Here is a 15,701-nt window from a genome sequence, read left to right on the forward strand (position 1 = left end):
CATTTATCCAAATTGCAGATTACCAAAGGTGTTCCTAACTGACTTAAATCTTCAAATGTGTTCAATGTTCTGTCTTTTTTTTCCATGGATCAATAAGATGACAGGTTACCTTAAGCGGGAACTGCTGGGTGACTTCAGGTAAATAAGGAGCTCCTGCTTTGGTTTTATGTAGAGCCACCACTAGGAAGTACTCGAACAGTTTCCTCTCCTGTAAGTCCATCAGATCTCTCTCCAGAGTGCGATACCGGCCTGTCTGTTTTAACATGGACTGCACTGACACCAACCTCTGGCTGTGAGCTATCACACCAATGAAAATCCGTATTATACCCACGAATACCCAAGAAGAATCAAGAAGATCATACAGTTTTACACTCTTAAAAGAAAAGGTTCTATATACACTATATTGCCAAAAGTATTCGCTCACCTGCCTTAACTCGCATATGAACTTAAGTGACATCCCATTCCTAATCCATAGGGTTCAATATGACGTCGGTCAATATGACGTCGGTCAGCTTCAACTCTTCTGGAAAGGCTGTCCACAAGGTTTAGGAGTGTATTTATGGGAATTTTTGACCATTCTTCCAGAAGCGCATTTGTGAGGTCACACACTGATGTTGGACGAGAAGGCCTGGCTCTCAGTCTCCGCTCTAATTCATCCCAAAGGTGTTCTATCGGGTTGAGGTCAGGACTCTGTGCAATCCAGTCAAGTTCATCCACACCAGACTCTGTCATCCATGTCTTTATGGACCTTGCTTTGGTCACTGGTGCACAGTCATGTTGGAAGAGGAAGGGGCCAGCTCCAAACTGTTCCCACAAAGTTGGGAGCATGGAATTGTCCAAAATGTCTTGGTATGCTGAAACATTCAGAGTTCCTTTCACTGGAACTAAGGGGCCAAGCCCAGCTCCTGAAAAACAACCCCACACCATAATCCCCCCTCCACCAAACTTTACATGTGGCACAATGCAGTCAGACAAGTACCGTTCTCCTGGCAACCGCCAAACCCAGACTCGTCCTTCAGATTGCCAGATGGAGAAGCGCGATTCGTCACTCCAGAGAACGTGTCTCCACTGCTCTAGAGTCCAGTGGCGGCGTGCTTTACACCACTGCATCCGACGCTTTGCATTGCACTTGGTGATGTATGGCTTGGATGCAGCTGCTCGGCCATGGAAACCCATTCCATGAAGCTCTCTGCGGACTGTTCTTGAGCTAATCTGAAGGCCACATGAAGTTTGGAGGTCTGTAGCGATTGACTCTGCAGAAAGTTGGCGACCTCTTCGCACTATGCGCCTCAGCATCCGCTGACCCTGCTCCGTCAGTTTACGTGGCCTACCACTTCGTGGCTGAGTTGCTGTCGTTCCCAAACACTTCCACGTTCTTATAATACAGCTGACAGTTGACTGTGGAATATTTAGGAGCGAGGAAATTTCACGACTGGATTTGTTGCACAGGTGGCATCCTATCACAGTTCCACGCTGGAATTCACTGAGCTCCTGAGAGCGACCCATTCTTTCACAAAAGTTTGTAAAAACAGTCTGCATGCCTAGGTGCTTGATTTTATACACCTGTGGCCAAGGAAGTGATTGGAACACCTGATTCTGATTATTTGGATGGGTGAGTGAATACTTTTGGCAATATAGTGTATAACACTTTAAAGAATTCTATCAGCGAGTTAGAACCCCTAAATTTTTTTTTACAATGCAACCAAGCAAGATGAAAGGCAATTCAGAATAATTATGCCAAAGGGGTTCTTTGTAGGGTTATTTGCAGCTAAGTACAAATCTAGGGTTCTAACCTTTCTTGTCTGTGCCAAGAAGAACCAAAAAAGGTTTTTGCAGTAATGCTGTAGAAAAATTATCTTTGGTGGCAAAAAGAACCTTTAGGTAAATGGTTCTTAAAAGATCCATTTTTTTCATAGTGCCATAAATAACATTTTTATAGTCTAAAGAACCTTTTTATTTTATTTACCATTTGTGCAATAGGATTTTTACAAAACCATATATCCGAACAAAGAACCATTTAACAACCTTTATTTTTAAGAGTGTATAAAAAGAACAGGAATCTATCACATCTATCTGTTACAGAGTTGAAGCCCACCTTTCAGCTTTTCTTCTGTGTCACTCTCTGATTCACTGTTTTCATCTGTTACTATACCCAAAGGGGGAAAAGAAAGACAAGATTAAAACAGTTGGTATGCAGGTAGTGACTCACACATATGTAAGGCTTTGTGAGCATGTGCATCCCATAAAGCAACATAACTCTACCATCCTTGGAAAAAAAATGGGTCAAACACAGCTGACCCAAAAAATGTAAACATGTCCATAAAGCTAAGTGGATACACATGTGGAGGGGAGCCGAGAGAGGAGTGAACGAGGCGGTGTGTAGTATAAGATGTGTCTTAATGGGTGCTCCAAACTGGGAAACTCTCAGCATCAGTTCCACTCATATTCACGTGTGGCAAAAAAATACCACATGCGAACGTGTGAGTTAAACTTGCACACACCTCGTCCTGAGCTGGATTCAGTCGACGGAGAGACTCGCTTCATCTTCTTCTTCCCTCTCCGGGCCTCAAAGATACCATTTATTTTCAGCACCATCTGTTGGAAAAGAAAACAGCCAGCCTCTTTTATCAGGTAAAGACTAAACTGTATTTGTTTTAAAAAGCATCTGTTTAAGACTTTAACTGATGGCCACTGAAGGAAATGTTCCTTTTTCCGTTCTTTACAGTTTCCCATTAAATCATGAAAATTAGTTTTATTGTCTAGACCATCTCTAGCTTTAATTTAAGAGAACTGAAAACTGCTCCAGAAGCCATATTTCCCTGAATGAATTCCCTCCTTGACAATACCTTGGGGATTTTCCTTCGTCTACGGTTATAGGGGTCTCCAGAGAGGCACGGTGTATCATCAGGGCTGCTGGGGGTTGACGGTGGGCTTATCCTTGAAGGTGACGCAATGCCCCCATCTCTGTTTGTCTTACGCAGATCTAATAGCTTGAAGCTCCGTCGTTCTGAAGTCTGCCTGAAGAAGCCGGGCTTAGAGGAGAGCTAGGATTGGTGATGAAAACTGTCATTCTTATAAATAACATGTACACTCTTATTAAATATCATAGGCCAGTATTGGTATAATCTCTTTTTTTAACCAGATTTCCCCGGAATTCCCTAAGTTTTGTTGTGTCTGTGTTCAGCATTGAATGTCTTTGTCATCTCACACTCCACATTGTTGGTTAATATAAAGCTCATGTGCAAGTAGACACTCAGCCCTTTAAGAATTTAAGTTTTACATAATTATTTCAGTTTTTGTCCAGCCTATTGAGCATATATTCATAGACAAGCATTGATTATCATCCAATAGGTTCATAGGCAAGCTCCATAAAAATTCTTATTTTCCACACCAGTGTTTGTATCTCCAAAGGATATATTGATATCAAACCCATTTCTGCTCTCTGTGATGCCCCATGTGTTTGATCAAAAGCAGCTAAAATTTACAGGTGTTATCTTCAACCACTAAAATTCTGTGTAAGTTTATCTGAAAAGACATAAAAACGTCTCACCCTTCAAGCTAACAGTGTCCTGACTCATTTTGTATTAGACTTTCGGAGATAAAATAGCTCATTTGTTTATACTGACTGAAACTGAAGTTGATTCCATTCTGCTGGAAGAATGGAACATCGTGTAAAAAGTGATAATGCTGATGTCACTTTAATGTAAATACCTTAGTTGGAGTGTCGAGAGTGGGCGAAGACGGTGACGTTGGAACAGGATATTTGTTTCCAGCACAGCGGCTTTCCAGTTCTATGTCTTCGTAAGGGTTTTCTTTAGATGGAGGATCTGCAAACAGTTCAAACATTGCTTAGACTTCAGTAAGTAACTAAGAAACATTAACTCTTTCATCTGCATTATTCCTATATTTTGTTAAGCATCTTTTCAAAAAAAGATTATTGTATTTGGACATTAATTTTCCTCCATTAATGCTTCAGATTTAGTCCCATATTTGGGCATTAATCTGTCTGTTAACTTTGACATGGTTGATGCAAGCCTTCTAGCTATTTCCATCTGTTTTGCTAAGCAAGGAGAGTTAACTGAAGTTACTGTTTGCTTTTCTTGATAAAATATGAACATAACTCATGATTTAATGATTTAACTAGCTCTAAATAACATTATCACATATAGTATTACATGTAGATTAGAACTAAAGGAACCACTAATATATTTGAGTTTAGGTGAAACATAATATAGCTCTAGGTTTGTAATATGCTTCACCTTCTTTTTCAGTTTCTCTTCAGTCCTTTTCTAGTCATGTTCAACCATTTTCATCTTTAGTCCAGCACTCTTTATATTTGCATGGTAAACACTGCGTGGTCAATAGAGTTCTGGCAAAACTACAGCTCGCCGAGTCTCCTTGTTTCTATACTGGGGTTCGAACTGACGTCATGTTTTTACTCGCTTCATATTTCCTTACTCCAGATGTTTGATACTTTGCCAAGTAATCTACTAAAAACGAGCTCCGATAGTCAATAGATGCAGCATGATCTGCATAAACATGCAGAGTTGGAAAGTGTGCTTTCAGACACACAACCCTTCTTCCATAACAATTCATCTACCAGATGCGACTAGTGGGAGGAGAAAATGAGACAGGGACATCCAGTCCCAGACCTGAAGAGCACACGCTGCCCTTCACTCTCACACTATGTTGAGGAAAATGAGTCTGGGTCTGACGTCCTAGTAGCGCTTTCAGATATTCTTTAGCAGTATTTCATGTCTGTCTGAGATCTGAATTTTTAGTTTGTCCTAGTCCACTGCACCATGGATCTTCTGCACTAACATTCTCATCTCCAAACACTCACTAAGCTTTTCCTTCATATAAACAGTAGTGGCAAAAGTACACAAACTCTTTACTGATGTAAAAGTGCAATTACTCGTTTAAATAAATACTCAAAGGAAAGGATTCAGAACAGCTTATTGATTTGAAAACAACAGAAAAGTATAAAAACCTTTTTACCATAAATATCAGCTAATGACTTTATTTGATCATATGATAATAACTTCACTGATAAAAGCTAGTTGAATGTTAATAGCTAGCTGACATGATCTAAATACAATATATAAAAGAGTGTAAATAAAAACATAGATTTGGTCTCAGTTTTAAATGATCTCTTTCTTGATGTCTTGTTTATTAAACCGGTACTTAGACTAGAGAATTATAGTGAGGAGAAAGTGGAGATTTTTCACTTGTAATGTATTAAGTAAAATTATTTGGAAGAAGGAAACCTCAAGTGAAGTAGAGACAATTAAGGGCAGTAATAAAGAAATTCACACAGCTGTATATAAATATATGGCTAGCTGAATGACCGTCCGTTTCACCAGTAGATACTGCATTAGATATTAAGCAGGAATGTTGCATGTATTTGGTTTTGGAAGAAATATATTTCCTGCATTAGGTGTGGTAAAGAATGCACATACTGTAGATATGCACCACATCATTTTGGAATGTGAACTCTTTTGACCTTTTCTTAATAAACTCCTTCTTATTAAACATCTTGTTGACTATACAAGGCCAGAACAAAGAAACTAAGCTTGCTTCTCTACTTTCTGAAATACTCCTGTAGTAGTCTTGGCATATTCATTTCACTCAAATGTAAAACAAAATTAGCCACATTTTGAAAAGCAACAGTGGCACCAACTTCCATTTTCTCCCACTCTAATAGAAAACTACTCCCATACACAGTTGTGTTCTGGTCTGGTTCACTGCTGCTCTAATACACCTGATGTTTTTAATTAAGTCTTCAGTTGCAAACCAGAGTTTTATAACCAGGCATGTTTAAGCTCATTTCTGAAAGGTGGTCCTGGAAGCTCTAGGAATTGTATTGCGTGATCTCTTTCCTATTCCATAATGACGCCAGATTTCACGAGTGCAAAAACAATGCAGGGTTTTACCTAAGATATCTTCATAGACATTCTCCTCAGATAAAGTGTGTGTGAGCCCCAGCTTGGACTGAGCGTACCAATCCACTCGACAGCCCTCAGTGGAGGACTGCAACAAATCCTCGAACTCATACGACTTCCTGCAACATCAGCATAAAACACAATGGACGTTACTGATAAGGGAAAAAAGAACTCACGTTGGTTGAAATGACTTTTTTTTATAGTACAGTCTTGTCCTGTCTTTAATAAAAATTAATAAGGTTGAACTTTACACAGAAGATTTTGTTGTGAAAGAGCAATAATCTACATGGGGCAAAAAGTAAATGAGTAGAATGAATAAAAAGGTCAAACAAGGAGAGAACAGGGACTACAGGAAATTGCTGAACTTAAAGCTCTGTTGGGATAACATGCGGTTGTGCACTTGACTGGGTAATGTGTAACCTTAGATGCAAGCTCATGCAAGTTAAGCAAAAATGGTATGGACACAAGTCAACTTCAACTGCTGAAGCATGAGAAATATTTCAGAAATCAGACTTGTCCTGAAGCAAGTAATGTTTTATGAACAACCTTCTATGAACCAATTCTACGTCTTATTAAGAAAACATATCTCTAGCCGGTTTATTATACAACCTGAAGGCTTATCCAGAGCAGTGTTATTCCAAATGATCTCATGAATATGTAACGTCAGACCTCCATCGTTCTCATAAAACATGCTGTTGTTTTTGGGTATGCCAGAATGACTAACAGTGCAGTCAAGCAGATATCAAGATGTTATTTAGGTCTTTGTAGCCAGAGGACTACTCTTTTATGTGTCTTGGAGGAAGCGTGTGATAGTCTATACCCTCGCTGGTAAGTTGTATGATAAGGCAGAGCTGAAAGCTGAGTACTGGTCAAAACTAAATTCAGAAGAATATATGGGATTGTTCACATACCTTTAGTATGAAATAAATATTTAACCCCTTAGGAATAATTCCTAGTAGGACCAGACTTACACTTAATCAAGTACATCCCTTTACTATTACTTACACTGCAATTGAATGAATCATTGTAGTGCCACAATCATAAGCTGGATGAATAATTGAATAATAATGTGCGAGTTAAAAAATAAATCGGTAGAAAGGTAAGAATTTGTTGGTTTTTTTAAGCTGCATACAACATACTACAAAACCTCTCACCTGTTATTATTGTCTCGAGTGTGTTCCTGCCAAGGCCTCTGACACACCCCAGGTGGTGGAGGGCAGGAGGGAAGTGGTGGAGGGGGTATCGAAGGTAAAGGGGGTAGATTCCGCCTCCCCTTTGCTGAACCTTGGGGAGGTCCAGGGCTGTTGGTTTGAGTGTGGTGCTGAAAGGTACGTTGAGGTTTGGGGAGAGGGTTAATAGAAGGAGCCCCAGGCTCAGTGTACACATTCTCAGGGTCTCTGTTTCGACCACGGCGGCTCCCAGACCTCACCACTTCCACAGTCCCGAAGATGGGTTCTGCAGCTCTTTTTTCTGCCTCCTCTTGCTTGTCTTTAGAAGGTGGGCAGAAATAGTTGCCTGGCAATGATGGCTTAGTAGGTGTCTCCTTCATGGCCTGCTCGAGTTTCTTAATATGCGTCAAAACAGACTTCTTGTCTTGGACAATGTCAGTTTTCCCCACAGGCATTTTATCCAGTATCACATCTCTTTCCCTTGTACATGCCTCTGTACTTTTCCTTGATTCTCCAATCTTATTTCCATTCTCTTTGCCAAGGTCCTGTCTGTCACAGCTGAAACCTCTTTTACTGTCTCTTCTTTGTACCTCTGCAGATTTTAGATCTTTCTTCCTCACACTTTCTGTCTCTTTCTGGGTGACCGTCTGCGAGTTTGGTCCAGCACTATCTGTTTTGCCCTCCCATTGGGATATTTTGTCCCTAATGCTGGCAGTGCTTTTAAGTCCCGCAGGAGGTTTTGTAGGCTTGGTGCAGCCCCCCAGGCCATTTTCAACAGGATAAGTGCCACTGGGTCTCTTGTGGGTGAGCATGTCCATGTTCCCAGAAAAATGGTCAGTGTTGTCCAGGGATGTTAGGGGGGACTGTGTGTCCACAACCCTGGACAGGTCTGGTCTATGTGACACCACAGATTGAGCGTCTTCAAGCTTCAAGCCACAGCACTGGAGCCTTCACAGAGCAAAGAAACAAAGAGAGCAAAAAAACCCACATTAAAATATTTGTGTTTTATAAGTTAATATGTTAACATAAATAAATCGTATCTATAAATCTATAACTCTGAATCAAAACCTGAATCTCCGGACGTTTGCTTTAAAGAATTAGATTAAGGTCATGTGTTGGTTTCAAATCTTCTCGGTTAGCTGTAGGATAAATACAGCTCTACCTGAAGGGGAAAAAAGTCAAATGCTTACATGCAGCTTTCACTTTTCAGTGTTCACAATCTTCGTAAAGATAGGCTAACTTCCAACCAGCACATCCAATCTCATTGCTCCAGCAAACAAATGGAGGAAATATGAACCTTTCGATTAACCACGGCATGACGAAAAAAACATCTAGGAAAGCTTATATGCAAGCAATTTCTGGGTTTTTTTTTCTGGATTGCAAAGTCATATTCATTTAAATTCTAAAAAAAACATATTTTTCTCTATGGTGAGGCTTTTGCATGTTACAAAGCATAAGGCAGTGAGGAAGAAAACTAGGTCAAACTCCAAAAAACCAACAAGAAGTAGGAGAGGGGGGAAAAAGAGAGAGTATGGGGAGAGGGAGGGGGGTTGAAGAGAAGGAGAACAAAAATGACAAGCAGACCAAAAAAGGCCAGGGTGATTGTATCCTTCTTCTTGCTGGAAGGAAATGGACTACTTGTTAAAAAGGGCTAAGCATTGAAGCTCAACGGAAAGAAGGTAACATCACCCGCCACCCACGCCAACTGAGAAACTGACTGAGCTTGACAGGGTAGTGAAAAATATGCTTGAAGATAAAAAAAACAGAGGAAGCCTGACACAATGACCTGATTGGTAAGGGAAAGCATTGGTGAAAAAAAAAGACACTCTTAGCTTTTTGCCCTTATTTGTTCAGGATCAGGCTTTTATAATGTTACACCACTTAGTGACATGCTTAAGTAAAAAGAATGATCTCAGTCTACTCAGAGTTCCTCCATACTGAAACGTTTACAGCCTGTAACAGCATGCTATTGCATTCCAGCTCACTAAATCAAGTTATTATTAATCTAAAGGAATATAAAACCCCCTGGAGGTCTAATCTGATTAAGCATTATTAGAAAGAATGAATATAAAACCGGAGTCTCAGTATAGGACTTTCTCAAATCAGTGTACATAATATACATGGAGTATAATGAAATATACTAAACAGCCAGAAGTATGTGGACACCTGACCATCACAGCCATATGTTGGCACAAAATCAGAGGCATAGAATTGCCTAGAATTGTTTTATATGCTGGAGCATTATGTGGAATTTCCTGTCACTGGAACTAAGAGGCCGAAACCTGTTCCAACATGACAATGCCCTAGTGCACAAAGCACAAAATTTGGCAGGAAGCCTTCCTTTGTAGTTATTATAACAACAAAGCGGATGTTTAACAAGCATATTTTTGGCCATAGAGTTTACTATTTCTCTTTTTGTTTTGAGAATCAAACACGAGCCAGCAGTCATTAAAAAGTAAAATACTGTTCCTCATTGTGGGGTTTGCTTTTTGTACAGGGGTTTCTTGTCCTTATGTACAGAATATGTATTTGACTTAATTCATAACCAAAGTGAAATATCTTTTACATTAAAAAATAATTAAAGTGTATAAGGTTAATAAGAACAATGGGGCAGATTGTTGTCATTCTGGGGTCCACTTCATCCTACTCAACACTCAATTTAAGTGTTGATTGAATTAGAAAACCATGATCTGGGGATAAATACTGGATAAAGAGCTACAGAGTGGTGCAACAGATACGTGTTGTTTTTTCCCTGGTAATGTTACGTATATATCTGTGACCCAAAGTCCAAGAATAAAAAAACTGGCTCCTGTTGGACAATATCCTCTCGCTGGGCATTCCTGTCTTCTCTGTCGGAGTGACACTGGAAGTTGCCCAGCAGTTAGTAAAAAATGCAAAGGCTGGTGTTACACTGCACACATTTCTCAGAGAAAGCATGTAGTAGCTTCAGCCTTCCTGTTTGGTAGCTACATGTGATAGATGTCTTGCAGAGGGAGATGACCACATGACCAAATTGGGAGAAAATGGTGTAAAAAATCATTTTAAAAATTCCTAAAAGTGATTCTGATGTGCATTGCGTTATTTCCATACCCGTTGACTGACTGGTAGATGCAGTTCTCTGTGTTCGTACAGAGCAGCAGCGCTCTTCCACCAGTCATGATGCTAGCAGCTGGCATCCTGAGAAGATACAGAAGGAGAAAATTAGTTGTAATGAGTTATAGATGACTCATCTCATACACACACATACCCAAATGACACAATTATACACCCTGCCTAATCTGATCCACTGAATTTGGCATTAGATTAATAACTTTTGAGCGTATAAGTATTCTCTCAATATATTCTTATTATAGCTGTTCAACAAGTCCTTATGGACATATTAATTTTATGCTTGATCTTCATGCATTCCAGACTGGCAGGTCTGTATAATATATTCATTAAACCTGATTGTTTAGAGAATGATCAGATTTTAACCTTCATAATCTGTTGTTCTTATGCCTCACATCTTTTCTCCTGCATATCAAAACACACTCACACATTTTCTGGATGTAAAGAGATAAAAACATATGGCTCATTTTATTTCAGCCATAATGCATGCAATGCTTTGCGGAAATTTTAGAAGCAAAGTCAGACACATATAGATGTTCCTTTTCTAAAACACTGACTAAAAGGAAAGCTCAGGATCTGTTCAGGTTTACAACTTTGCAGCCATGCAATGTAAAGGCAAGAACAAACAGTAAGCAACCTAAAGAAGAAACCTAAATAGTCTTTACGCCTTTATTCAGAGCGGCCGACAGTAGTGCTTTTTGAAGTCTCTATCAATGAATACATCGATTCTGGCTCACATGGTCACAAATTAAGAATATACAATCAGTCTAAAATCTCTGTTGGGAGGAAATACAGCAAAAAAGCACATTCTTTTAATATGAGTGCTAAAATATTTCAGGAAGAGGTAAGTTTTTAGATGTCGTCTGAAGACTCTTTAGTGACTCAGCTGTTTGAACATCTAGAGGAAGTTCATGCCACCACTTAAGTGCCAAAACAGAGAAGAGTCTTGATGCGTATCTTCCTTGTACCCTGAGAAAGGGAGGGGCAGGTTTAGCTTGTTTTGTAAACAGTGTGACCAAAATACTACTACTTCTACTCCTTTGGCTCACAGTGTTGTACTTAATAGAAATATTTAAATATTCATAAATCTATTTTCAGCCACAAAAAAGCACTTTCACACTGACATAAACGGACACATTCCTGGCTAAGAGCAGACAGTCATTTTCAGCAATACAATTCAGCACATGCTAAGCCCTTAGCTCTGTTTCTGGGATATTCAGAACATTCAACACACGTGTTACCACTTAATAGACACATTTTGGTCAGACTGTCAACTGTGGGCGTGAGTATGTGTGCTTGTGCTTTTACCCGCTGCCTCTCCTGCCGAAAGGAAGCATGACATCATAGAGAGACAAGATGGGGTATAAGAAATCTTTTAAAGACAAACCACTCTGTAACTCTCTACTAATTAAACCGCACTGCATGAATTTTTCCAATCACATCCCTCTATTGTAGACACTCGAAGTGCTTACATCATGTACATTACACTACCTGTCTTCAGCATATGTTGTTGATTGGTGCAGTATGTTAATATGTTAAACATCCTTTTTCAACTGCTTTGCCAAATTTATGCAAAGTCTTGGAGTCGGAGTACTGTGGCCCTTGGTAGTTTACATGCAGTTCCAGTACCTGTCCTCCGGAAGCTCTTGGCATCGCTGAAATCCCAGCGGCTGTGCTGAACCCGCAGCATGAACTGATTTTGTGGGTCTGCCAAGAACAATATTGAAGCCATTCTGCATGTGGTGTTCAACCCTTTGGTGTGGCAAAGGCCCTTATTTCAAAGGAATTGCCAGCTTTACTGTTTGTCCTCTTATTTAAAAGCCATTAACAAGAGTTAAGACTTGGAGGACGGAACTTGGTATTATATTACACAAAGTTCTAGAGCATGATAGACCTTGATTTAATAAAAAACATATTGATATTAAGATCTATGTACAATGCATTCTCTCTCTCTCTGTTTCTCTCTTTATGTCTCTTTCTATTTCTGTCTCTTTTTCTATCACGTTGTCTCTCTCTCTCACTCTCTCTCTGATATTGCATGGTTGACCTGCATGCCTAAATGATTTTCAGCTGTGTAAAGGGGTCACATGTTTTCAGAGGAACATAAACTCCTCCTTCCATGCTGTTTCTCTTACTGAAAACTAGAGGAAACACACACATGTGCATACACAAACACACACACACACACACACACACAGCGAGACAAATGGAATTTAGCAGTATAATACATAATAATAATACATTAATAATAATAATAATATAAAAAAGCAAACCTCGATTTGTTGTAGCTTTGTTGCTTTGTAGGTGCAGACTCCTGAACACCAGTGCCAACTGAGTTTTAGGTTGGCGTGCAAATAAAATACTCAGAAGTACGCGACATGGAGCAAATCCACAAACTTGTAAAGCAGTAACTCTGGCAGTAGCCATGTTTACTGCTCCACTGCTTTATAGCCTTGACTGCTTCCAGCTACTTTAGAAATACTGCAGAGTCTCTTCTTTGTCCTATTCTCTATTGTTAAATGTGACCCTGTAACACATGGCTATTTCCTCAATTATCTGAAGAAAGAGACAGCCATCTGCTTCAGGCAATAAAAAGTCCCATATGCCCTGACTGACCTCTTACCTGTCCCACTTCCTGACCCACTGTTCAGGAAAATGATTGGCTGTGCTTAAACTTGGTCTGCTATGCTGTATAGCAAGCCTTTGGGTATATATCAACGCACTGGTTTTCCTCAGTGGAGACACTTAAAATTTATGCTGCTGTCTTTTCTATTATTGATAGTTGTGATGCTAATGTTATGCTTTGGGTTAAAAGTATTTAGCATTCCCTTGATTTCTGTATGACTTTTTAAAACAATCCATCTCTGTTAATCCCAAAATGAAACATTTTAGTGCATAAAATAAAAAACAAAAATCAGCCCTTTAAACGAACGTTACTCATCAGTCATGCTGAAATGCCTACACTTTGTTCATCTTTATGCACCATTACACTTTAGTATTCAACCTGCCCCATAGCCTATAAACACAAGAGCCACAAAAGCAGACTGACAGTATAAGAGCACTACCAGGCTCTTTAAAAGTGATAGGCATCAGTTAGTGGACTCTGTTGAGTGTTTGTGGATATTAGTTAGGGTCAGAGCAGGGCCATCTGCCTCCATTGGTTACATAACTAAGCATTCACTTCAAACAACAGATCAGTATCAAGACACTGTCACCAGGGGTTGGGTACACACAGTGTTAGAGAAAGACAAGAGAAATAAAGAACCGCTGGAGGCTAATCATTCTGTGGATAAACATAAACAAGTGTTTGTGGGACTTTCTGAAAAAAGTAAATAATTATACAAATTTGTGTTGGTAAATGTGTTTCCTGCGGGTTTACTGAGAATAATATTGTCCTTTGCATCTGGGTTAGGTAAGCTCTCACTCAGATAGATAGATAGATAGATAGATAGATAGATAGATAGATAGATAGATAGATAGATAGATAGATAGATAGATAGATAGATAGATAGATAGATAGATAGATAGATAGATAGATAGATAGATAGATAGATAGATAGATAGACAGCTTTTAAAAGAAGATAAATAAAACAGTAATGAAAAAAGGAAAGAAAATACAGAACAAAAATGTGTGTGTGTGTGTGTGTGTGTGTGTGTGGACATGGCTGAGCAGCCATCTGTGTTTTATTTTAAATCCCAAATGCAAAGAAAACTCAAGACTTCTCCTTCTTTCCAACTCTCTTTCTGCTGTGGACAATAGAAGCCAAACCCTGGATAGTAGGAGTATTCTCCACACACACACACACACACACACACTCAATCACAGGGCCAGGGGCCAGGTCAAAGTTGACCTCCTTCCTTTTACAACCACAGGACATCAAAAAAAGTTCTTAGGATACACACACTCAGATCAGGAGTCATAATATTAATCTTAAACAAGTTTAAGAAATAATTAATCAAGTGTAAATTAACGTGGTACTGTAGTCATTTCCGTTTCTTTAGTTCAGCTGTAGCAGTGGATATTATTATTAAAATAATAAAAACATTAGCATGAAGTCTAGTATTAGTGCTTGCCATTGTCAGTTTGCAGAGAAACGACACAATGCTGAAGCACTGAGAGTCAAAATTCAGCCTATGTTGGCGGTTGTCATTGATATTCTTTGGTATTCTGAAAGGTTAAGCAGCCAGACTTCTCTCTCTCTATCTATCTCGCCTCCCTCCTCCTCTTGCTAACAGCTGCTTCTCATAAAGCCTGTCCACAGCGGCCAGCCCTGGAGGACCCACTAAACGCATGACATCATGCTCACTGCACCTCTGCACAGCAGAAAGAGTGAGGGAGAGAGAGAGAGAGAGAGAGAGAGAGAGGGAGTGGGAATGCATCTTTAGGTTCCACATACCTAAAATATGCAACTCAACCTCTTCTCTATTTGGTAAATAGAAGTCAATAATTATAAACCTCCCAACGTAGCAACCACTTTACAGCAAATCTGGAGGATTCGTTGCTCCATCACAATCAACCACAACACATGGAAGATCAGAAAAATCATTTCGCTTGTGTCCGTGTGAGAATTCTGCAACCATGACTGAGCTGACTTGTGTATTTAGTCTTCCTTTATGTGCTCCTCAACTCACAGGGGAAACTTTCTCTGCAATCAATTTCATGCACCACTAGACAAGTAGCAAAGCTGTGATCGAAACACAGTGTGTGTAAGAGTGTGGAGTGTGTGTCTATTCTTCTGCACTGGTGGAGGCGCTCAGTGGGGGACTAATTTTCACCCAGTGCCTCTGAATTCAGCGTTCAGTGAAGGCACATTCCACCAATTTCTGGCAGATTGAGAGAGGGAGAGAGAGAGAGAGAGAGAGAGAGAGAGAGAGATGTTTGAGTGATCATGTGATGATGTAGCTTGTTGTATTATGACCAAACTGCATACCCTTTTTTTGCTTCATGACTTCATTTAACTCTTATATACATACTTGCTATTTTTGTTATTATTTTCTGTTATAAATAGTTGTTTGTTATGATAATAAACTGATGAAGCTAATGTAGTACCTAGTCCTCAAAGATGTCTTGTTAAACACTCACTTAGACTGATGGTAATCATTCATTTCCTATATTTGTGTGTGCTCAAACACACAACACACCAAAACACACATAATAGTCAGACAAACCCCCTATACTTCTATTGTTTAGGAGAGGATACATATCAGACAGGAACTATGGGTCTATGTGTGTTATTTATTAGTCTATTATGAAGTGCTTTGCTCAGCTGAATTGTTAATAGAGCCACAAAGAAATGCTGACTGCATACTGGATTAAAAATAAAGAATTATTCTGGTCTCAATTCTCAATTCTGGTCTCCACCTAACTAACCATTTAGTGTTACAAGGGCAGCATGGCATCATATAAAGGCAGATAGACAGATAGTCTCAGGAAGACCAAAAACAAGAAAGACAGGATAGGAAATCCCGGCTTCTATCCTGC

At 39.5% G+C, this 15,701-nt stretch overlaps 1 protein-coding gene across 2 annotated transcripts in view; it reads right to left on the reverse strand.

Moving 5' to 3' along the window:
• Window positions 1–15,701, reverse strand: part of si:dkey-82f1.1 (DENN domain-containing protein 2A) — a 35,884-nt gene that overhangs the window by 8,889 nt on the left and 11,294 nt on the right. The window contains exons 2-9 of one of the 2 annotated variants that reach the window (XM_058408335.1): window positions 10,202–10,288; window positions 7,097–8,059; window positions 5,934–6,061; window positions 3,712–3,827; window positions 2,847–3,044; window positions 2,502–2,595; window positions 2,096–2,140; window positions 110–297 (exon numbers count right to left, since the gene is read on the reverse strand). In XM_058408335.1, the coding sequence (XP_058264318.1) occupies window positions 110–297; window positions 2,096–2,140; window positions 2,502–2,595; window positions 2,847–3,044; window positions 3,712–3,827; window positions 5,934–6,061; window positions 7,097–8,059; window positions 10,202–10,287 (1,818 nt within the window). In that variant the 5' untranslated portion in view covers window position 10,288. Of the gene's footprint in view, window positions 1–109; window positions 298–2,095; window positions 2,147–2,501; window positions 2,596–2,846; window positions 3,045–3,711; window positions 3,828–5,933; window positions 6,062–7,096; window positions 8,060–10,201; window positions 10,289–15,701 lie in introns of both variants that reach the window. The other variant, XM_058408333.1, reaches the window with a different exon arrangement.

This window comes from Hemibagrus wyckioides, linkage group LG14 (assembly GCF_019097595.1).
Source record: "Hemibagrus wyckioides isolate EC202008001 linkage group LG14, SWU_Hwy_1.0, whole genome shotgun sequence".
NCBI lineage: Eukaryota > Metazoa > Chordata > Actinopteri > Siluriformes > Bagridae > Hemibagrus > Hemibagrus wyckioides.